The sequence below is a fragment of the Coffea eugenioides genome, chromosome 1 (assembly GCF_003713205.1).
Source record: "Coffea eugenioides isolate CCC68of chromosome 1, Ceug_1.0, whole genome shotgun sequence".
Taxonomy (NCBI): Eukaryota; Viridiplantae; Streptophyta; class Magnoliopsida; order Gentianales; family Rubiaceae; genus Coffea; species Coffea eugenioides.
Window position 1 is genome coordinate 45,393,588 of NC_040035.1, and position 23,386 is coordinate 45,416,973.

Here is a 23,386-nt window from a genome sequence, read left to right on the forward strand (position 1 = left end):
AAAGAGAAAATATGAAGGGATAAGTATGAGGATACGACTTTTATTATATATATATATATGATTAGTTCAATGTTCATGATTTCTCTCAAATTCTAGTTGATTTTTCGATGGTTTTTATTTTTTATTTTTTAACTTCAATTTGGTTAATAAGTACCGTGCCAAAATATTATTTTTATTTCTTTAGCATAATTCTTGATATACCATACTTTATTTTTTTGAATGAGAAAGGGCAAAAGGAAAAGAGGAATGAGGAGGAGGAGGAGGTGGAGGAGCAGCGCAGCAGAGTCACAGTGGTGGTCCTCTGCAAAATGAGCAGTCGTCCGACATTTAACCTAATGATTTACTGCGGTTCTAATCATGAGCCCTAATCGGAGTCTATTTTAAGATACTCCACTTAAATCAGCTTTACAACATAATTTAGGATATTTTAAGGTAATCTTTATGCGTTGGCTTTCGCTAGGCTATGATTACAGACCCAAAAGCACTTGCAATTCTTGGAGGAATCCCGCTTTCCTTTTAAATCTCTCCTCTTCCTCTCCCCCAACACAAAAGCAAAAAAAAAAAAAAAGAAAAAGAAAAGAACAGTAAGTAAAGGGATGCATGTAGCGAGAAAGTCGCTCCTCATGAGTAAAGAAAAAGAAAAGAACAGTAAGTAAAGGGATGCATGTAGCGAGAAAGTCGCTCCTCATGAGTTCTCCCCCCCAACTTTCACCGAAAAGTTGACGCATTTTCTTGACTTTTCATTAGAGATTTAACCAAATTGAATATGGAAACACTCATTAAAGCGCCACGCAACACAACCATTTCAATTCAACCCAAACCCCTTTCAATCTTTGCATGAGTTCATGTGCCTTTCTCCTCACTCCTTTCATTAGCTTACCTTTCTGCCTTTCTCCTCCTCCTTTCCTTCCTCAATTTTAGCCTTTTCCACACCACGGCCACAAAAGGTCTTCTTGGTTAGCGTGTGCATTTTTTTTTTCCTTGACAAGCTAAGGTCTAAGCTATGCCGGCGAGACATATGTACGTTATCAGGAGAGAAAGGCTGAACTAGCTTAGCTGGGAGCCGGTGGAGGAGATGGGAGTAGTTACCGTAGGTGAGCTGAAGCCAAGCATATCAGGAAAGAGATCATTCCGCCCCAGTTCCAGTGCAAGACATGTAACCGAATGGTAACTTTACTTTCCTTTTGCTTTGCAATGCTGCTTCCTTCCTATGCGTCGACGGACGTACATTAACCATATATAATTTTGGATACTTGGTTGTCATCTTCAGTCATTTTAGTCCCTTGGTACATTTTTTTTTTTTTTTTTGGGTTGCTAGATTCTAGTTCTGCCTAGTTTTTTGGGTTCCCCTGCATCTGTTTAACTGGCTTGTGGATCAAGTGCATTTTGAAGATTATAGGCAGAGGTCAATGGCGGACATGGTCAGATGCACTTCTCTTCTCAAAGTACCAGTGGCGTAATTTTACCCACTTGCCGACCGACCTTGTTTTTTTTCTTCTTTCTTGCTAGTCCCCAAGGATTTGCCTGCATCACATCGTATTGTACCACATGATTCCTTTCTTATCAGAATATATTTCTGTCCCAGTTATTCAACTAATCAGGTTTATTTACATGGATGGATATTGCAACTTTCGTTCACAGTAAAAGGAACCTCATTCTTTTCTACTACTACTATCATTTTCATTTTTCACTTACGGTTTCAAGTGGGTATACTTCTAATGATAACATACATAAATAGTTCCCCCCCCCTCCCCCCCTCCTCACTTCTTTTTTTTTTGGTGTGTGTGGTGGGTGGGGCTTTTCCTGGAAGCTTTTAAAGGAGGGATTGACCATATAATCTCAGAATCCAGATTCTATTGTAGCTGGCTCCCAAAATGTTGTTCCGTGTCGGATGATAGTATCGCAAGTCCCTGTCTCGGGTCCAAGTGTCCAACCAATCAATGTGAACATATGATCAAAGAAAGCGAACAGATCCCATGATCGTCTTAATGCTTAAATGATTGATTAGGACGCGTCAGCCTTTAGCCTTGAAACTTTTGGCACTTAGATTTCAGATGTCATAACTTGAGGCTCAGCCTCGATTTGCAATCTTCTTGCCCGGAGTTCCTCAGACAGCTACCATACGCAGTAGCTGTTGGAAAGTGACTGAACTCACAAGATTGGCCTAAAATGACAACACAACAGGTGGTTAGAGTTCAATTTCAGGTGAAACTTTTTCTATGCCTTGCAAAAACTATAAGCTGTCCCACCCGTTATCAATTTATGTCTCAAGCGTTTCAGATGCTGCCATCCATGTGTAAGTACCAGTTAACCAACCACTAAGAAGATGACAAAGAAAAACGGGCTAAGGGCTTTATGGAGTTTCAATTGAAGTTCACTTAATTGGAAAAATATCTTCGTTCACTCGTGCATTGAGAAAAGAAAACAATGATATTTTCTCTTTTAGGTTGTAATTCAAGTTAACAGCCATGTATGCTTTGTTACCAACGACTCTTTCTTCTTTCTGAACTTCTACTGCGAGCTCTTGTACTCATTTGACCATCCCCCCTTTTTCCCCCCTTTGCAGGCCTATATCAGATGTTTCTAGTGATCTTACAATCGAAGTTAGCGCAACAACTTTTTCGCTTCACAAGGTAAGATCATATAAGAAAAAAAAAATAAATCAGGCTTCATAATTGTATTCTGCTCTTTTAGTTATTTGACAAAAAACTGAGACTACTTGCTGTAGAAAAGGTGCATATGTCGAATTTGATCGTAGAATATTAAATGATCAAGCAGTTCATGTATATGACGCTTGTGCAGGACTGTTAGACATTACTAACAATCTTTTACAGTTCCCTCTAGTTTCTCGAAGTGGTAGAATAAGGAAATTGTTGCTAGAAGCCAAGGATTCGAAAATTTCAAGACTGAACCTCCATGGCATTCCTGGTGGATCAGAAGCATTTGAGCTGGCTGCAAAATTCTGTTATGGAGTGAACACTGAGATTACCGTATCAAATGTTGCCATGCTGCGATGTGTAGCCCATTTTTTGGAAATGACAGAAGAATTTTCTGAGAAGAACTTGGAAACCCGAGTTGAAGTATATCTGAGGGATTCCGTGTTCCCAAACATTTCCAACTCTGTATCTGTACTTCACAACTGTGAAAGCCTCCTACCGATCTCAGAGGAAGTTAACCTGGTTAGCAGGCTAATTAATGCAATTGCAAACAATGCTTGTAAAGAGCAGCTAACCTCAGGCTTATCCAAGCTGGAATATAACTTCCCTTCAAAACCAATCCAAAACATGGAGGCTGAAACACCGTCAGACTGGTGGGGGAAGTCTCTCACAGTGCTGAATCTTGATTTCTTCCAAAGAGTTCTGTCAGCAGTTAAGACAAAGGGTCTGAAACCGGACATAATTAGCAGGATTTTAATTAACTATGCCCAGAACTCCCTTCAAGGGCTCATCGTAAGGGATCCTCAACTCACTAAAGGTACTTTCTTGGATCCAGACTTGCAGAAGAAACAAAGGATTACTGTTGAAACAATAGCAAGTTTACTGCCAACACAGTCAAGGAAAAGTGTGGTTCCAATGGCATTTCTTTCAAGTTTGTTAAAATCTGCAATAGCATCTTTAGCATCTACGTTGTGCAGATCTGATCTAGAGAGGCGGATCGGCCTGCAGCTAGATCAGGCAATTCTTGAGGATATTCTGATTCCTGCACATTCACATGGAAACAACCACACACCGTTGTACGACACTGAGTCAGTCTTGAGGATTTTCTCTTTTTTCTTGAATCTGGACGAGGATGACGAAGAGGATCATCAAATGAGGGATGAAAGTGAAATGGTGTATGACTTTGACAGCCCAGGATCACCTAAACAAAGCTCAATATTTAAGGTGTCAAAATTGTTGGACAATTATCTTGCAGAGGTTGCACTAGATTCAAACTTTACAGCGTCGAAGTTTATAGCATTGGCAGAGTTGCTTCCAGATCACGCTCGTGTGGTCTATGATGGATTATATCGTGCTGTTGACATATTTCTCAAGGTGAGCAATTCTCTCATTCTGAGCATTTTCTGGTTAAGAAGTCCACTGCCGCCAGTAAGTACTCTTGGCAGGAAAGAAGTGTCTCTAAATTGACAAGATTAGTGATATAATTTCCTGTATTAATGGTAGGTTCACCCCAACATCAAGGACTCTGAAAGGTACAGGCTATGCAAGACAATCGACTGTCAGAAACTGTCTCAAGAAGCTTGCAGCCATGCGGCTCAGAATGAACGGTTGCCCGTGCAGATGGCAGTTCAGGTGCTGTATTTTGAGCAAATCAGGCTGCGGAATGCAATGAATGGAGGCCATAATCAATTGTTTTTTGGGTCGATGATGAACGGTCAATTCCCTCAGCGATCAGGCAGCGGCGCAGGAAGCGGATGCATCTCACCAAGAGACAACTACGCATCAGTCAGAAGAGAAAACAGAGAATTGAAGCTTGAAGTGGCAAGAATGAGGATGAGGCTAACAGATTTGGAGAAAGATCACGTTTCCATGAAACAGGAGCTGGTTAGATCTCACCCCACCAACAAGTTATTCAAATCTTTCACCAAGAAGTTAAGCAAGCTAAATTCATTATTCCGGATTATTGACATAAAGCCTATTGGAGGCAAAGCTCATTCAGAAACGCGATTTCCTTTCCAAAGGAGAAGGCGTCACTCTGTCTCATGAGTCGTAACCGTGAAAGCGTGGATGATATACTCTGTATAGATCGGCTTTGTGATTTTTGTTTGGTAGTCGTGAGCCCTTTCTTTTTCCTTTTCTATATAGAATCTTGAAAAAAAGGATGCACCCAAACAAACTATATGTATTATTCCTGTTGTATTCTGAGGTGTGTGAGAGAGTTTTCATGAGATGTAAAAATTAATTATATTTCCAGTTTGGGTTCTTCAATATTTGATTACACGCTACTTTTTAATTAACTAGTGAGAAAAAGTAGGCCTTTGGGCCAGTTACCAAGACAGATCACTGAAGAAAGTAGTTGGTTAAGAGCCCATTAACACGCGGGTTTAACAGCGGAGGCGAGTAAAAGGAGTTGGATCTCTTATCTTCTGGCTGGATTTCCAAGTTCAGGCTTGGATCTCTTATATTTTGTTCTTTAGGTTGCTTGCTTTGTCAAGAATTAAGGGAAACATCAATAATCCCCGAATCAGAGTTGGGGGGGTTTCCAGTTTGATGGTAGTGGTGTTAAATTGGTGAAAGTGTGTATTATTACTAGCAAGAATGGCATTTTCATTAAGGAGGGTAGCCAACTCGCTGCCCTTCTCGGGGCTTTTCAGGTAGATTCCTTTCACTTCCTCCTCATTAACGGAAAAATTGACATTTTGTTTCTCGTTTTCTTCGAAGACGACTGGGATTGAGGATTTTTGCTACTCCGCTGCAATTGGCAGCCTAGAAATCGAGAGTCCGAATTATTTTAGTGCTAAATCAGTTGAGCTTATAATCAGGCTGAATATTTCCTTTCTGAAATTTTGAATCTTTAATCTTGAGAGCTTATTTGTGGACAAGTGGCGCCTTCTGTGAACTTTATTGATTTTCCTTTAGTTGGTTTCTGCTGTCTGATGAACAAGACGAGCATTGTGGATTTGGTGAATATACACATGTTAGATTTAGCTTCTTCTTTTTTTTTTTTTTTTTTTTTTTGTTTTTAAATGTGTTTTTCGAAGGGGCTGGGGGTGGGGTGTGTTGTCTTTACCTTTTACGGTTTCTCTTAGTGTATCCTCTTCTGTGTATTGTATTGCCTGAGTGTTCGTAGAATTGGCAAGAGCTCAATACATCGACTAGCCATCCGTAGATTTTCCTTGTTATGTTTCTTGCTTGCGTTTTAGTGCTGTGTCCTATGAGTTTACTTACATAAAATACCTTTGAACAGCTATATAATTGATCCTCACAAGTAAGGTTGAGGGTTGATAGTGTAACCTTTTGAATCAAGGAATTTGCCTTTTTGACTCTTTTTTGAGTAATTCCTGTACTGTATAATTGTCTTAGATAGGGTATGTGTGTGTGTGTTCAGTCTACTCTACTATGTGCGGAGGTGTAGGAATGCTTGTATATTCGTTAGGATTCTCCAGTTGTTTTATCTGAGGTATGCGCAGCTATAGTCAAAGATGTAAGAACTGCTTGTGGAGCAATGAAGGGAGTTGAGAGAACTCGTGAGAATTGGAGTTTAGCCATTGAGTGGAGCTTGCGTTTTGACACTTTTTGAGTAATTCCTGTACTGTGTAATTGTCTTAGGTAGGCTGCATGTGTTGAGGTTTGAGTTTCTTGCTGTTTAGCATTTGTCTTGCTGTTTAGCATTTGTAATGCTGAGGCTTATCTCTCTTTGTGTCTCTTTTTCTTATCAATAAAAGCTACAATTTTGTGCATTAAAAAATATATGAAAAAATGCAGTAGAACACCTGTTAGATGCATGTTGTCCATCTAGTTGGACCTTTGTTTTGAGGGCACCTTCCCTTTTTGCATTTCCCTGTAGAGAACATTCAAAGTGCTTCCCTCTGTTTTGCAGAAAACTGGAACAGGATATGGAAACTGTGATCAAGGTTTTGCAACCAGGTCCTTTGGGAATAATAGAACACAAGTTCTCTCCAGAGGAGATATGCAAGGCAAATTCTACCGTAATGACGGCAGTAGAGAATTGGCGAAGGAACGCTAAAGTTGAGCAGCAGAGCCCCATCTTCAAAGAATTTATTGATAAATGATTACTAATTGCCAGTCCAATTATTTCTTCAGTCCAACATGATAAAGGGAACGATCATGTAAAGTCTATAGTTTTCCCTGTCTGAATTGCAACATATGTTACCATATTGCTTCTTTTTTGCGTTGATCCAGTTTTGAATCTGCATTTCAAATGATAGCTGTGTCATGCCATGTTAGGTTTACCAGTTGTTTGGTTCCAAAATAAGCACTTATACTTCACCTCCTACAACTTTTATGGAAGATGTGACTTGTTTGATAAAGGATACCATGCCTTTTTACAGCATTTAAATCAGTATGGTGAATGAAATTGGCAAAAGTTTTTGCATTTCATCTCTGCAAAAGTTAATGCCAGAAGAAAGGGGATAGAATTTCAATCTTGCAGGGGAGTGGGAGTTAAAAAGTTCGGAGACAGGTCTATAGAGTCTCTGATATCATATCTTTCGTTCTTTCAGCCCGGGAGATTTCATCATCAATGCTAGCAAATGGTATTATACACTTGACTGCAGAGTTCATTTGATCTAGTATTCTTTGAAAAACAATGCGTATACAATACAACAAATTGAGAATAGAATGATCAAAACATCAAAGGTCAAAGCTGATTTTGCCTGATCGCTCAGTTCCATGTTTCTGCCTCCAAGACGATCTACCATGTCTGGAATGGATTCCCAATTATCTACGTCTTGCATATATGGGTCTGCTAGCTTCTTTCTCATTTTGTCCGCTTCACGACTAGCTGCCTCCTGGGCAAGTGTCCAATCATAAAACTTGCGCTTTTCCTCGTTGCTTAAGATGTCATACACTTCCCTTAATTTCATGAATTGGTCTGATGCTGCTTTAAGAGGAAGTGATGTCGTGTCTGGATGATATTCCTTTGATAATCTCCTGTAAGCAGCTTTAATTTCCTCCATGTCTGCTTCTGCAGATACTCCTAAGAACCTGGTAGAAAGTAGCAGGAAATTTAGCTTGGCACCTATAGTTCGTAACCCCAAAAAAGAAAAAAAACCCACCCTCACCCAGGGGAAAAGGAATACAGGAAAAAGGTGTGTAAGCTTGTAATTCACTTAATAGCAGTACAGGGAGATTTTTTGGCGCACACTTTTCACATAGTGGATTTAATTATAGTATTCTGTAATGATTGACTGGCTGCTCCTCACAAGATTCTTTGAACAAGGAACTTTGAGGTGCATGACCCAAGAGGGAGAAAGGGCAGCCACGGAAACCAGGGAAGCAATCGGGGCGGCAAGAAAAAACTAAGAAAAGGTGACATAATATCACAGCAGGAAAAGGAGGGGGGAAGGAAGACTTACTGATAATGAGAATCCGATGAACTGTTTAGAAGGTCGGAGAAGTTTTGACCTAAGAGATTCTGGTCGGTTTTGAGCTGCTCTTGTGTTGGCTGTGATTTAGGACCTCCTATCCATCCCTCATCCTCGTTCTCCCAGTGGATTCTTGTGTCAACTCCAGGCGGTGCCCTTCGTCGCTGGTTTGGACCCTGTGCTGCGGCTGCTGCTGCTACAGCATAAATACGGAGATGCCCGCGGTTTAAACCCTTTCCATGTTTTGTCACTGAAGCTGAGTAGCCCTGAGTTCGATGACTCTGGGTATGGCGATCCTTTAATAGAGTTGGTAATGAAGTTGGTGGAACTGCAGGTGAAGCCATGCGAATCAGAAGTAGCAGCAGTCTAGTAGGAGGAGAGTATCAAGACAGTTGAGAAGAGGGAGTTTCCGGTTTCACCACCGCCACATGACATCGTGTGGTCGGCGTTTAATTCAGGTCAATTCAATTTTGGTAATATCAGTAATTGGAATATACATGGTAGTGTTGTTACATGACAAATCGCTCAGCTGAACCGCGGGACAGGCTACTAAATTACACTGGAGAATTTTTTTTTCCCTGTATTTGTTCACATGAGATCCTCAGGGTCACTTTTTCGGTGGCAATTCAGTGCTACTTTTATATTTATGTCAAGTATCCTGTTTATTTAATTTGTCATGTGTTGTTTATTTAAATTTCTTCTACCATCACGTGATAAGTGGGATTGACACTGGATTTGACACCGAATAGTGTCATAGAGGATTGCAACAGGTATTTGTTAGTGTTGAAACTTATTGCTCAATATTAATACTAGTCAATGATTAGGACCATTAATAAAGTCGGGTCAGCCCAAATTCTACTAATTTAGCACAAAAAAAAATTCATTGAACCCAAGTTTTAATTGAATCGAAGAGAGTTTGGATTTAAATATTAGATTCGAATTAAATATGAGCTAAACTTGAGTTATATTAGGCTCAGATTCGATTAAGGATCAGCCCATATATGAATATAATTATATATGTAAAAAAATATAATAATAATTGTAATTTATAATTATCTATATTATATATAAAGGGAGAGGAGAGGGTTTGAGATAAACAAAAATCTGTCACTTTATATACTTTCTAAACTACCTTTAATGATGAGGGAAGTTATGGTGTAGACAAAAATCAATTTATCTTTGATCACTATCCACTATCAATATGATTTTTTCATATTCTATTTTCTAACTTATTTAATAAATCTTAATTTTAATTAGCAACTACAAATTATGGTTATAAATAACTACTACTTTTTATAACATTTATTTTGGTAAATTTTTCTACATATGTATTTTCAAAATACAAAACCAAGTTTCTTGAAAATGATTTCAATAAATATATTCAAAATATTTCACAAATATTTTTTTTATTAGTTACACAGACATTAGTGTGTACCTTGAATACTAGTACACATTATGACATAAAATGTTAATAATTTATATGTAAATTTGTATTAATTCATAATTATAAAATATATATTATATATAATTATGTATTTAATTATGAGTTTTGGCCAAACTCAATTTAAACCCGAACCTCATATATAATAGTGTGAGTTGAATTTGAATCTTTTTAACATGAGCTCAAAGTCCAATATTGGAAAATTCATAAACCTGACTCAAAAAATTCGATTGACGCCCTATCTATGATTTTTTTTTTTTTTTTGTCTTTACAATGGGTATCTGGGGCCCTGGGACTGGTAATACCTGACGACCCCAACTAATTCCACTGCGGATCGAGAGAGAGGCTGCCCAACATCATCTGACCAATGTTTACCCGGGATTCGAACGCTTGCGGAGGCTCTCACCCAACTGGGCTACAACCACCCGCTCTAGCCCCGGGGGCTTTCTTTCACTTTTCCTGTAAGCTTGGGCCGTCGTTATCATAGGACGGAGTCAACGGACACCTCTATTAAATTCCAATTGATATCTATTGTTGCCTTTTGTTTTTTGTTAAATTCGTGTGAGAATAAATACTCTATTTTCTCTTACATTGTGGTTGGAGTAAAATATGTGTACTCTGTTTTGTTCTCTTACGTGATTAAACAAATTTAACAAGGGTGTTGTCAATATTTCAATATCTTTTTTGGTAAGTATCAATATCGATATTTCAATATTAGTGGTGCTAATGCGATCTCGTTATGTTTGTATGTAGAATTCGTCAAATTTTATTTGAATTTTGTAGTGTGAAGCAATATTTTGATTTTGAGCTTTGATCTAATTATCATGAGAAGAAAGAAGTTTGATGTTAACTTGGAAGGTTGTGTATTAGTAGGCCTAATATTACCCAGGGAAATTAAAAAAAAAGAAAGAAAGAAAGAAAACTACGCCCTTAAAATTTTCAGAAGAAGGGGAAATCATGTGATTATTCGATGTACGTACTTCCCAAGTTAATGGAGAAAAAAATTGTGTATTCTCCCATGAATGGAATTTCAGGGGATTAAACTGCAAGCTCAGGAAGGAAAAAAAAAAGGTACGTAATTTTACTTTTTCTTTAACCTTTGCTGCATCCTTTGAATACAGAACTGATGATGCTTAAGGCTCTGAACCGTTGATCCTAAATACCTTACTGATCTATTTTTTCGCCGATATATTCATTCTGTATAGAGAATTTATGGAACTAGATACTGAAGAGCACTTGTCTACATAAGAATTTAGGATACAGTTATCTTGTCATAATTGATGATTATTATTGCATTGGTGATTAACTTTGGATCATTGTCGATTGATCCAGTTGGCTTCTGATGCACTCCGATTTGAATTGAATGGCACTCGTATGAGGGTGCATTGTCGGAACCAAATTTCATTTTTCCCTTGAATGTGAACTGAACACAGAGATTGGATTTTGGATGTACGACTTCTATACCTTTGCTCTCTTTCTGAACCCATGCATGTGAAAGTGATATAAGTTTTATCTCAAGTAGCAACGAGTAATTCAAGATACTAATATTCAAGCTGTCTGAATGAAGAAGACGCGTACAAAATGAAACATTGAATGCTGAAGTAAAAGGCACTCAATAAATGACTACAAAGATTTAGTTCCAACACAAAGGCTACTACTCCACATGCGGTGGTTGTTTGAGGTTCCTTATCAAGTCTCATCTGAGTTGGCGAGAGCATTCTTTGCTGCAGTTAATTAACGTCATACCCATATAGCTTTAGCCTGCTTCAGCAATGGGACTAGCTTTCCCTTGACATGGAGGCTCATGACCTCATTTGCTCCGCCCACCAATTCTTCCCCTATGTAAACAGCCGGCACGCTTGGTCTTCTGCCTGACGCGACCAGTGCCCTTTCTAGTTGGTGCCCATTTGGAAGCTCGTCAAGCTCATAGACAGTTGGGTTTGCACCAAAACTGCGAATCAGTGTTTTGATGGTGTGGCACATGCAGCAAGAGGATTTGCTGAAGATTACCACTGGCTTGTCAGCTGTCAATCTGGTTATTGAGTCCATTACTCTGTTTGTTACAGATCGTTGATACTTGATTTGTAGCAAAATGCTCGCTGGAAAGAGAAGGCGAACAATGTGCTTTGACAATTGAGGATAGAGCTAAGCTGTTGCTGTGAAGAGACCTTAGTCACCCTGCACATATATATATACACGCGCATACACGTTTGAGTACTCAGTAATTGCCCTTCTTTCCAGATGGAGAGAGCCTAAAAAGATTGTTCTGAAAGACATTTCCTAGATTCCGAAATCAGCCTATCATTTTCTCCTTTTGTAATGAGATGCCAGCTCATTTGTCCAAAAATTGTCTCCGTAGTCTATATTTTACTCAGAAATTTGGAGCTAAATAATTGATACTCCAGACAATTAAGTGAGAGTAGTTATGCATTCTGGCAGGACATCAATGAACATTTGCTTTGAACATGATGCTTAGAAGGCCAGACACGGTAACTAAATCAGGTTCCCAAGAAAAGTTGTGGGTTTTGTTAAATTACGTTGTACCGCATTTGGCATTTTAACTTCTAAATGTTGCATTTTGCTGATCGTATCCTGCATCTCCACTACCGTCCACGCGGAGAGAGCTGAATACAGTAGTAATAAGCTGCTAGCGGGATTTTTCCACTGCTAGTATGCTTTCATCTTCTTTAGTCTAATGTAGTTCCGTCAGATGAATTCCTGATAGAGCCAACCTTTGAGCATCTGCTGAGGTGGAGAAAGATATTGGTGTTATCCAAATGCTGTACCTTTTGTTCTTCCCCAAGTAGAGTAGAAGTCTAGAACCGAAAGACAGTCTGACGAGAAAAGCTAAAGAATTTCTCTGGAAAGCCTGTGATTATTTTTATTATTTAAAATTTTTGTTTGCTCATTGAGAAAATGTTCTAAAATATAGAGAGGAAAGGAAATTCAATTCGTATGATGCCGAAATATATTCTTGAATGGTCATAATAGCATATAGTATCAATATTTTTAGAAGCGTGTGCTAAAATAAGCAACGTGCAAGGCTCGCTTATCCCCCTTAATTAATTGGGCTACTAAGACAATTTACGCTCATGATAAAGAATTAAAGACCAATTAACCGTCCAATGATCTGGTCGGTGGTACTGGGGAAGACTCAGTCAGAACAACGATCTTAGCAAGCCGATCTTGCAGGATAAGATCCTTAGCCTACTTATGGAAGTTTTGAGCACTTGCAATAATTACACACTTGGAAAAGGAGCAAGAAAAGTTACAATACATGCAAGGGAAATTAAACGAAGGTGGGAGAAGAATATTTTGGTCCGTGACTAAGCTAATTATAAAAAAATGGATCACTGCAAAATGCTAAAGCACTCCACGTGCGATAAATTTCCATTGATTAAGCTGTCACTTTTGCAGAGTCTAGTTGACCTGCATTGCATTCGAGATATACACGTGCATTAGATTAGTAGTTGACTCTGATGTAGCAGTAATCTTTTTAAGTTCATGCAATCAATCGTATAATCAAGTCGGTCACTTAAATTTGAGATGGCCCTTGACAAGAATAAATTAAGAGATATTCGTACGGCCTAGCCCAATAGAAGAAATTAATATGCTAATTAGCTATTCTATTCTCTCTCTCTCTTTTTTTTTTTTGGACCTGTTAATGTTTCTTGCTTTTAGATATGCCTGGTGATAGCGTTAGGGTTTTACGTGGGGTTGACAATGCAGGAGGGAATATTACGGGTGCCATTTACGGCCACGTATCATTCATCCTGCACAGAGAGGAGATAGCAAAATGTATGCCTGGTGGTGGCGAGGCGTCCAGCTATTGATTGGTGTGTTGGAAGGAATCAGTTTGCACAAGCTGCTCTCGATCCGGCTCAAGAAAAAGGCCGGCGGCACCAATTCTCGGAAAAATTTTTGTGTATGAATTGGAATCAGCTATTTCATCTTCGGACATGGGCCTCTTATTACCATCTTACATTACATGTTGCAAGGATTGAGAATCAGAATCTAACTCGGAGGAGGAAGACTTTTGTTGTCAGCGAAATCTCTCTGTCTTTTGCTCCCACCCTTCTGAATAAAATGAATTGATCAGGAATAGTCAGTCGTTCCCCTTGGATATAGCCACTCAGCAGTGCTGCGGTAGGTATGTGTAGAGGGAGAAATCCTCTACGGACCAAGAAAAGATACGAAACTCAATACACTCATTACCCCCTGTTCTATTATTTTCAAATTGACTTGAGCGTCGGAGTCACAACGAAGAGTTAATCTCGCTGTTTGGCTTATTGCAGGTCGGCTCGGCCGCCTCTGTCCGGCGATCAGCTCGGACTGTGCCCTCCGCGGGTTCTACAATATGCATATAAAAGAACAATTGGATATGAAGAGAAGCTGCAATTCGCAAGTCAGACACAACTGGATAAAAAGTACAGGCCGATCGGGGTCGGGTCCTGGCATGTATATGACTATGTGAGCCAACAGGGCAATTTGGTGGCTAACATAAGACGTTCTAGTAATTAGATTTGACCGTTTTAGCATTTTTGAAATGAACACAAAGTTTAAAAAATTAGCACATCACCCCTAACTTGATAATTTACTGATTGATGGACCATAAAAGACGGCGACTTCTCCCATACAATTCTTGCAGAGAGTTGAAGAAAGCTTTTTATTCTCGGAATTATATGACAATTGGCATCTCACTTGAGATAATGGCAATAATGCAGTTTTAATCTTTTCTTGTTATCAAAATTGGCATTACGCTTCTCCCCTACATATATATGCCGTCTGTACTTTTTTAGGTCATGAGGATTTATACCTTTGAAAAGAAAGAAAGGATGGCAATTCATTACATCATATCCTTTTTACTACTCCTCCGTATATGCCACTTTGGTTGGCAATTCTGTCATGAAGTTACTGCATGCCGCTTTGGTTCTTCGGGAGCATATACATAATATATGGTGTTCTTTTATTAAGGTCAATTCCATGGTTTTTGTTTGGACGATAATGTAGTACTTAAGATGGCTTCGCGAGTACATATATACTACTGATATCTTTTAACTGATAAGCATATAGCATCATCAGGGAACCCTTTCACGAAAGAAAAGAAAAATCACACAAGCAAATCTGAAAAGCGTCGCCAATGTCTATAGACGTGGTTAACATGGGAGAGGCAAATTAAGGCAAACTACACCTATGTCTTTGTGCACTGACGATGAGTTTCTGCATCAGAAGCCAATAAAGCATAAGAATACACACACCAGAGTGGACTGGAGCAAGTCATCCGGCAGTACAAGTCAAAATGAGGGTGACTAGTCCCCCGGCCTGCACGAATCTTCTGAAAGAAAAGGATGCATGCTCCCTGATTGAGGAGTCGGATGATCAATAAAAACAAGAACTAGGCATATACTTGATGACATGAGTTGCCATCGTATCTGCTGCTCTGTTGTGCTGGCCTCTCGCTGTTAATGTATAAGAGGGTACAGGCAGGGTAGGAATTCCCATTCGCCACTAGATCGACACGGTAACACCGAATATGAGAAAAGCCAGCACCCCCCCGCCCCCCGCCCCCCAAAAAAAGGGTTACCATTGGATCCTATCACCTTGTGCCACTGATTTGGATATGCACACATCGGGATGACATGTAAATGTGCCCAGAGAATTCGACGAATTTCAAACTTTTTACGACCTAGACTAGATTCTTTATACCCCTACTGCGTCAACGAACATCATATCCACTAGAAGCATATATGATATATCTACCCGACATTGGTTTGGGGTCCTACAATTACAGGTCTGATTGTAAGATGCAATTAATGGTTGGGATGGGTTTACATTTATTGTTTTAGCATATTCATGGTTAAGTAGAACTCTACATTGCACTGTGTAATTGTCACTCGTTATAATAGAAGCTCCTCATCAATCTAACATCTTCTTCGTCATGGATGTTTAAGTGCACACAACACAGTGCAAGTAGATGACGAAAACATTTTGTTATTTTCTTTTGAGAAGGTAACTATGTGTAGCATGGTATACACGGAAGGAATTATTATGTTTGGAAAGACTAAATTCACGTCCTTCAATCCTAAATCTACACTCTGTACAAGTTTCAATACTGATGGTATAAATCATGAATACATTTAAGGGTGCAAAGTACGATGGCATTAGTATGTTTCCTTTGATATCTGATTCTTCTCTCTCTCACACACACACACATATTTTCTTGTTGCACTCAGTACATGTTTACATGGCCAATTCATTTCCTGATTCTCTTATTCTGTGCTTTTTCATGAATTTTATGCCATGAATTTGAGTAGGGACCAATGCCAAGAAAAGTGGTATGAATTGGATAAACTCTTATCTCTTTACACCTCAGCGACGAACCTGCGTACAGAAACAAGACCAGGGGAAGGTGCAGAGGCGATAGCAAGGAACCCTGTGTCTTGCTAACTAGACGTTCTTCCAAAAAATCAGATGGTGATTCTTCGCTGATTAAATCTCCCCCAGTTAGTCCGGAGATTTAATTTCCCAGAGAGTTGACATTGCAAAACGATAACTATGTGTAGCAAAAAGAAAAGGGTGGTCTCCTCCCCTGTTCCCTATAAGGAATATAAGTCTACAGAATCATGGATTTCAAGAAAACGTTGCCATTTCAGAACATTTTCTCAGATTTTTTATTCCAACGTATACAGACGGATCTTTTTCTGCCTTGGATTACATCTCTCAATCAACTGACGATCTTTGCTTTAAAATTATGTAATGACAGAATATATCCTACCCCTTACTGGATAACTGATGATAGTAGCTAACTAAGCAATGGAGTGATTCAGCAGAAAGAAGTCGGCGAGATTACAAAGACATATGTCGTACGGACGGACGGACATTTGAGAATTTGGGATAGGGGTCAGGTCATACCTTAGCAGCAGTAGTGTTAATTATATTTGAGCTAGTAGCAGTACCACTACAAAACGATAATGTGTCCACTTGCGTGTATGAGCACAAAGGGTCAGTATCAAGCAAATCATCAGAGGGAGGGAGGGAGGGAGGGAGGGAGGGGAGGGGACATTTTCCTTATCCAAGCAAATATCTCAAGGAACTTCCACCTTTTCATTTTTCTATCAGTTTTTTTTTTTTTTTTTTTATGTTTTCTCTCCCGGCCCCTCTGGAGTCTGGATAGACAACCCAATCTTTAACTGTCAACTGCCACTATAAATAAAGGATGATGAGAGCTTCGACTCCTCAGGGGCAAGCCTCAGACTCGCATTCCACACAGCACAGTCTAGTCTGTCTAATTGTAAGACTCAATTACTTTTACTCGCTCCCCAAATAGTATTTGATAGCTTAGTTTAGCTCTTCCAGCTAGTTAGCTCCCAGAAATTAAACCTTACAAGCCCTCTGAATTTAAGTGAAGATTGAACTTGTAGTTGCATTACTACAGCATTAATTGGCCACGGGCTTTCCGCATTTTTTACTGCGCTTGTTGGAATGGATACGATAAGAGATTTGGCTTCAAAAAAGGCAGCAGTGATCTTTACCAAGAGCTCGTGTTGCATGTGTCACAGCATCAAGGCGCTCTTCTATGAACTTGGTGCAAGTCCCGCTGTTCACGAACTTGATCACGATGCAAGCGGAAGGGAAATGGAGAGGGCCTTGCGGAGCTTAGGATGCAATCCGGCTGTTCCTGCTGTTTTTATTGGAGGTGAATTTGTAGGATCGGCTAAGGATGTTATATCCCTTCACGTCGATGGATCTCTAAAACAAATGCTCATTAATGCCAGGGCTATTTGGTTCTAACAGTAAACGATATCCATGTTTTCTGTTTCTTGAGAAACAACTAGTACCGTGACTAAAAGCTGTTTAAGGTACTCAGCATTCTAGTTTTTCTTCTGTCAAGGTTGCCAAACTTTTAAAGAATTGGCTCTTAGATAATATAATATATATATATATATATATATAAATTGTCTTGTAGGTTTTCCTTATATAACTACTGCAAGTTGTGTATTCCAGGTTCAAAGTTAAGCTTTTCAGGAATGCTTTCCTCTATTCGCTTTCTGCTGTTCACGTACATGAATTTAACAGCTACCGAGCAACGTATTTACTCCAAGAAAATCCAAACATTCAAGTATTATGGCTTAAAAACGAAAAACGAAATGATCATGAACAGAAAAGTGTAACACAATACCAAACCTGCAACCCCTCCCCCAGCCGCAGCGTGAAACCCTCTCGTTTACTCAGAGGTGCTAGTCAAGAAGGAAACCAGTTATCATAAGATAAGAGGTTCTATTGGGCAGAAAATTTACCAACTATACAGGGGTGCCAGTTATTAGCCACTTTTAAGTAGTTTTAGTCCTTTCTCGGCAATATTTTACTTGGAATCGTGCTATAACTAGATCAGTCGTCTCTAAGCACTAGCTTATCAACAATCCTTCATCTATTGGCTCGCCAATCCATGGCCAAAGAAAATACTCAAACATGTCCAAAGAAAGCAGATAATTTGCAGCTTCATTCGCAATGGAAAAACGTCCTAGTTCGAGTCCTATCGTGACTCGAGACTCGGTCCAATTTTCAAGTCCAATAACTTATGAACCTCGGGGCCTGTGAGGATATTTACATCGAATAAGCTCTCTGAGCCAGCAAGGATTCCATGCGGAAAATTACGTCCAATATTCTGGCTTGAGTATTGTAATCCAACGGATACAAATAGGCTTTTTTCTCCTTTTTTTTCTTATTTTTTCCCCCTCCCCTCCCCTGATAGACAGTTAAATCTATCTATAGATGTCTATATTTAATAAAGCAAACAGAATAAATGCGCATATACCTCATTTTAAATCATCATCGAAGGGAAGCGGAACGGCGTTTTCATTCTACTTCAATTTTGTGAACGTTCTCATCTAGATTTATGTCTAACACTCCCTGTTCGAAATGCAATAAGAGTATATAAAAATTAGTTACAAATTCATGCCTGAGTAATACATTGGCTGGTGCAAAGGTGATATGCGAATTATTAGTGGGTGCAGCACAAAGAATCAGAGCCACCGAAAGCAATCGCATTGTGATCTTTCTAGCTACCGGAGAATAAATTGAGAGGAGAATCTGATTGAGATAGACAACCCAGGATCAAGAATTTTCTGCTTTTGCTGTAATATTTTAGATAACATTCATCTTCGATTTATATTCTATATATATATATGTGTATGTATGTACATATATTGCGGACATGCACAAGGCACTGGACTGTGCACGGTGTTAATACAGTGTTTGTTAGGGAAATTGATTCTCGACCAACAATTTAGCCAAGAAATATCATCAAATAGATCCTTTGAAAATCAAATGATAAAAGCTCTCTAGTCTCCAGCCGTATATGGATCTGTTCAAAGGTGACAGGATATATCATATGTGTATGAACCAACTTGTTTGGTGTGCGTGGAACAATATAGTATCCAGGCTGAAAGTAACTTTAGTAGTTTTCGGGCATCTTGGTAAAGACCACCATCTTTTGAATGTGCTTTCTTTCACGTTTATACCGGAGAGGGTAGTCCACTTTCAGTTTCAGCTGCTTTATTTATAAATAGAGTAGCACGAGAGAACTTAACTTCAAGCAACCTCTCAGCTTTGAAATCACCGCTACTATAATATTAGAACTTCTCCCTTTTACTTACCTACTACTGCCTTTGATAGCAAGACCCGCCATCAGATCAGAATTCAACTTGGATTCGGGATCTGATGGTTTGCGAATACATCCAAATCTAGAAGATCGAAGACACCAGCTGCAATAATCTTCAGTCCTGTTTCATAGTCCGATACTGTGTACATCTTAGCTAATCAGAAGGGTAGTAGCTAATTAATCATCAAATGGACAAGGTACTGAGGCTGGCGTCCGAGAATGGACTGGTGATTTTCAGCAAAAGCACATGCTGCTTGTGCTACGCAGTCAATATTCTGTTCCACGAGCTGGGGGTTACTCCTTATATTCATGAAATCGATCATGATCCAGATGGAAAGGAGATTGAGAAAGCTCTGATGAGGATGGGGTGTAATGCGCCAATCCCGGCAGTTTTCATTGGCGGGAAGCTGGTTGGATCCACCAATGAAGTCATGTCTCTCCACCTAAGCGGCTCCCTCCTTCCACTTCTCAGGCCATACCAGCCATCGACTTAAAAGAAGTCTGCTGCTATAAACTTAATTTGCGTTTGCAGGCGTTTGTTTGCAGTACTACTAGATTAAGAAGAAGAATAAGCTAGCTTCGTCTCTCTCCCGTGTAGTGAGCTCTCTACAGTCTACATGGAACTGCCAGTTACTATTCTCTCTAAATCCATAAGCAATCGTCTAGCTAGTAATTATGTGTCGAAGATTTAGTAGCTAGTTTCCATTAATTAGCATGTATGAGCACGTAGCTTAGCTATATGCAAATTATATACATATATAATTATCTGGCCTGTTCGCCTAGTCAAAGAATCATGTAGTCTATTTGCTTTCCTTAATGATGAATTTAGTGTTATTTTAACTACTAACCGCGTAATAAAGTTATAATATGATTAATTTATTTATTTGCTCTAGTTTTAGCAATCATTTAATTACAGAATCATATCCAAGAATATTAATACTGCAAGCACTAGTATGTATAAGCATAACCGGATTGATGAGATGATGCATTCACGTCGTTAGTTTGCATCAATATGAATTTACCAAAGAGATGATGCATCACCAGTTCCGAGTTGTGGCACTTCTTGATTTTGCATCCGACAGGATAGTTGCATGCACGAAGATTGGCGGACGAGCATTATACTAACATGCATTACCGCAACATTTACATTCGCCTCCCGCCAGCTCCCCTTTCTGATCTCCGGCGAGCGGAGAATTAAACATCGATCGATCGTCTGAATAATTATGCAAAGCTTTGAATCAACAGAATCTGGGATCATTAGACCTTAAACTACTAGCGGTTACGTGCATTCGTACAAATGCACGTAGCATAAGCGGAGAAAGATGAACAAGTTAATTAATCAATTGAATGGATTCTTTTCGCGGAATGCTTGGAATATGTCAACTGCTGGTGATAAAGGGAGGGGACCCAATGTAAGAGAAAATTCACAGGGACAGAAGTAAAATGCTGATGCTTTCTGCTGTCAATATTCCTGCGGCATTGCTCAATTTGATAAAGTTCCAAAGCAAAATCATCCACTTTTCTAGTGTATATCATCAGCTGCAATTGATTCTTCCACTTTCCCGTCGACAATGATAGCTTGCTAACTTTATTCTTGTGTATTATGTTTGTTTTCAATTCCTAATTATATTAGTTTAGAAAATTTGAAGAACAGATCGTTGGGGTGTTGCTTCATCAAACTACAAATGCATCATCACAAATGAAATAAGTCGCTAGGCTCATAATGGCTGTGGATTCTCTCGATGCTAATCAGATGCCGCTGGTGCCGGTATGAGAAGACCCTTTAAGTAGCTTCACTTTTTTTTCTGATTATGAATGAATTGTGTTGTGTTTATGTTAAGTAAAAGTTCATTGAAGCCAACGTTTGTTATTTACTTCTCTAACATCAGATGATTAATGTATTAGGAACCGCAAAAAAAAAAAACAAAAAGAAAGAAAGAAAGGGAGATTGAGCAGAAAGTAGCAACAATCTTGGGTCCTTTTCATCAAAGAAAGGAAAACACAAAATAATTGGTGCCGCCACATTCATTTGTTACACAGTGTAACAAACACTCACATGTGGCCAAGGTTTGCAAAATCGAAACCCTACGTAGGATCGATTTTAATTTTACAGGATCAGACCGTAGGAGCGTAAGATCCCACCAAAAACTTCCAAATTAATTAACATTCATGTGTAACGAACACTCACATGCCGCACCCTTTTTTTCTTTGTGCAAGTTTTGCACTATTTGATATATCTTCAACTGAGTTAGCGTAAATCAATATTTGATGTAATTTGCTTACTATTTGATGTATCTTTCCACTAGGTTGGTGTAACTTTTACACTATTTACACCAAAATGGTGTACAAGTTAAACTAATTTGGTGAAAAAAATATACGCCAATTACAGCAAATAGTGCAAGACTTGCACTAACTTAAAAGAGTGTAACACTAGTGAATTATGATACAAAAGATCAAAGAGTGGAATAGGCCTTTGTCATGTGGGCTGTCAAACTGTTTCCAAGATGCCTCCAACTTGACAAGTAGCCATTGAGCAAGCCGTAAAACCATCGGAAGGGAAGAAGCCGAACGAGCAGATTCTTGCATGAGATAAAAGCGAGCAACAGCCTTCTAGACGCCCCGATTCAAGATTCTTGGATATGGACGGCAGAGAGGAACGATCCATATGCATTCCGCACCGAGAATCTCTGGCGGATGAAAACTCGGCAACTTCTTTAATGCGCACAACTGGTTGCTTTTGGGCTTCGGTATAAGTAATTAGAATCATTTTTTATTTTTGAAACCAGATGACCCGGAAAAAAGCGAAAATCGTTGGGATTGTTTGGATAGAGAGTATTATTTGAAATATTATTTGAAAAAATTACTGTAACACTTTTTGTGATGTGATGTATGAGAGATAAAAAGATGGTCGAAAATATAAAAAGGTAGATTAGAAAATGTATTTATGATGCAAGCGAAATATCATTTGAGATAATTTCACTATCCAGACAAACTTGCCTCTCTTTACTTCTAATTAATGATCTTTTAATTTCTTTCTTCCTATTTTGTTCAAATAATAATCTCTCCTGAGTTTTTTCTAGTGAGAGAATTCTCTCTTCTAGAATTTTCTAATGGCGAGAGTTTTGCTCCCTCTCTCTCTCTTAGAATTCTATTGGGAAATTTTCTTTCTTATTTTTGGGATTTTACTTATTAGATCTGAGATTTCTCATACTTGTTTTGTTAGATCTAGAAATTCTCAAATCTGTTATATCAGATTTAACTTTTTCTTTGGGCCAAATTTGTTTCACATCAAATTTGGCGACATGCACGTAATAGAACTGCAGCGATTCATATGATTAGAAGACGTTTTGGAGTCTCATAGTAGTAGTGTTATTTTGTACTGTTTAGATTTGTCCTTAATATTCAATTTGACGTATCTTCTGCCATTAATGCAGATTGATGAGAATGGATTATAAAGTACTTTTATCCCAAAAAAAAAAGAAAAAGAAAAAGAAAATAGTGCCAACAATGAGAAGTTCTTTGGAACTAAGAGTGAGACATTTTGTTTCATGCGTGGCAAGTTGTACGGTGGCCATTGACCAACCCCAACGGAAATCCTATAAGTTCGTCAATGACCAACCACACCCAGCCAACTGGGTGACCCAATTATAGTAGCTGTCAAAGCTGATTCCAATTTTACAATCATCATTAATTATTAACATTAAATTCTAATTTCTAAGATGCACTACTCCAATAACTAACTTTCCCGAAACATTTAATACTAATTTTTTTGTTCCAAATTCTTCAATGGATTTGATTGTACCAAATTCGGAGTATCCAAGAATTTTGAGTCTTCCATAGATTCATTGTTGCAGTATCGAACCAAATGTCATGCAGAGGAATCAATCCTTTCTAAGCCCATAGTGGATGTTCAATCCTCCCCAACTAAATGGCTAGTTAGTAATTTGATTTAAGTGGATTGGATTAACCTAATCCATAAATCAAATTCCTAGAAACTATTAATTATTCAAATATTCAATTTATCACCTCTAATTACAGGATCATCGTATATAAGCATGATTTGCATACCAGATACATGCGCTCGCAGGCCTGCAATTTGCAAAGCCCGAGGATTTCGCCCGGTCGGATTCAAATATGGACCATCCCGGAGTGCGAGTGCACCCAACTATGGCGGCGGAAGAAATGAAGAGAGAAAAGAACAATAAAATAAAAAAGAGAGAGAAAAAAAAAGAAGAAAAGA

At 38.8% G+C, this 23,386-nt stretch overlaps 6 protein-coding genes across 10 annotated transcripts; 4 read left to right on the top strand and 2 right to left on the bottom strand.

The window, feature by feature from the left end:
- The first annotated feature begins 789 nt into the window (after positions 1-789).
- LOC113754192 (BTB/POZ domain-containing protein At1g03010) lies at positions 790-4,910 on the top strand. Of its 5 annotated transcripts, XM_027300534.1 has the most exons (5): positions 790-1,167; positions 2,567-2,666; positions 2,729-2,741; positions 2,812-4,031; positions 4,161-4,910. In XM_027300534.1, the coding sequence occupies exons 1-5, from the start codon at positions 1,076-1,078 to the stop codon at positions 4,701-4,703; spliced, it is 1,968 nt and encodes a 655-aa protein (XP_027156335.1). In that variant the 5' UTR covers positions 790-1,075; the 3' UTR covers positions 4,704-4,910. The 5 variants fall into 5 exon arrangements, with proteins under 5 accessions (XP_027156335.1, XP_027154716.1, XP_027155512.1 ...); XM_027298915.1 differs by lacking the exon at positions 2,729-2,741 and having other exon boundaries at positions 791-1,167; positions 2,567-2,633; positions 2,835-4,031; XM_027299711.1 differs by lacking the exons at positions 790-1,167; positions 2,729-2,741 and adding an exon at positions 1,403-1,421 and having other exon boundaries at positions 2,567-2,633; positions 2,835-4,031.
- Positions 4,911-5,019: 109 nt separating this feature from the next.
- On the top strand, positions 5,020-7,011 carry LOC113758776. The gene is made up of 2 exons (XM_027301697.1): positions 5,020-5,311; positions 6,538-7,011. Exons 1-2 carry the CDS (start codon positions 5,256-5,258, stop codon positions 6,728-6,730), a joined length of 249 nt encoding a protein of 82 aa, XP_027157498.1. The 5' UTR covers positions 5,020-5,255; the 3' UTR covers positions 6,731-7,011.
- Positions 7,012-7,147: 136 nt separating this feature from the next.
- LOC113757804 (NAD(P)H-quinone oxidoreductase subunit T, chloroplastic) lies at positions 7,148-8,494 on the bottom strand. The gene is made up of 2 exons (XM_027301129.1): positions 8,036-8,494; positions 7,148-7,664 (listed from the first exon to the last, which is right to left on the bottom strand). The coding sequence occupies exons 1-2, from the start codon at positions 8,386-8,388 to the stop codon at positions 7,247-7,249; spliced, it is 771 nt and encodes a 256-aa protein (XP_027156930.1). The 5' UTR covers positions 8,389-8,494; the 3' UTR covers positions 7,148-7,246.
- Positions 8,495-11,188: 2,694 nt separating this feature from the next.
- LOC113751101 (monothiol glutaredoxin-S2-like) lies at positions 11,189-11,591 on the bottom strand. The gene has a single exon (XM_027294972.1). The coding sequence runs from the start codon at positions 11,532-11,534 to the stop codon at positions 11,226-11,228; it is 309 nt and encodes a 102-aa protein (XP_027150773.1). The 5' UTR covers positions 11,535-11,591; the 3' UTR covers positions 11,189-11,225.
- A 5,146-nt stretch (positions 11,592-16,737) lies between these two features.
- LOC113783833 (glutaredoxin-C11-like) lies at positions 16,738-17,395 on the top strand. The gene has a single exon (XM_027330069.1). The coding sequence runs from the start codon at positions 16,968-16,970 to the stop codon at positions 17,274-17,276; it is 309 nt and encodes a 102-aa protein (XP_027185870.1). The 5' UTR covers positions 16,738-16,967; the 3' UTR covers positions 17,277-17,395.
- A 1,673-nt stretch (positions 17,396-19,068) lies between these two features.
- On the top strand, positions 19,069-19,989 carry LOC113761761 (glutaredoxin-C13-like). Its single transcript, XM_027304884.1, has one exon. The coding sequence runs from the start codon at positions 19,335-19,337 to the stop codon at positions 19,638-19,640; it is 306 nt and encodes a 101-aa protein (XP_027160685.1). The 5' UTR covers positions 19,069-19,334; the 3' UTR covers positions 19,641-19,989.
- The last annotated feature ends 3,397 nt before the right edge of the window (positions 19,990-23,386 follow it).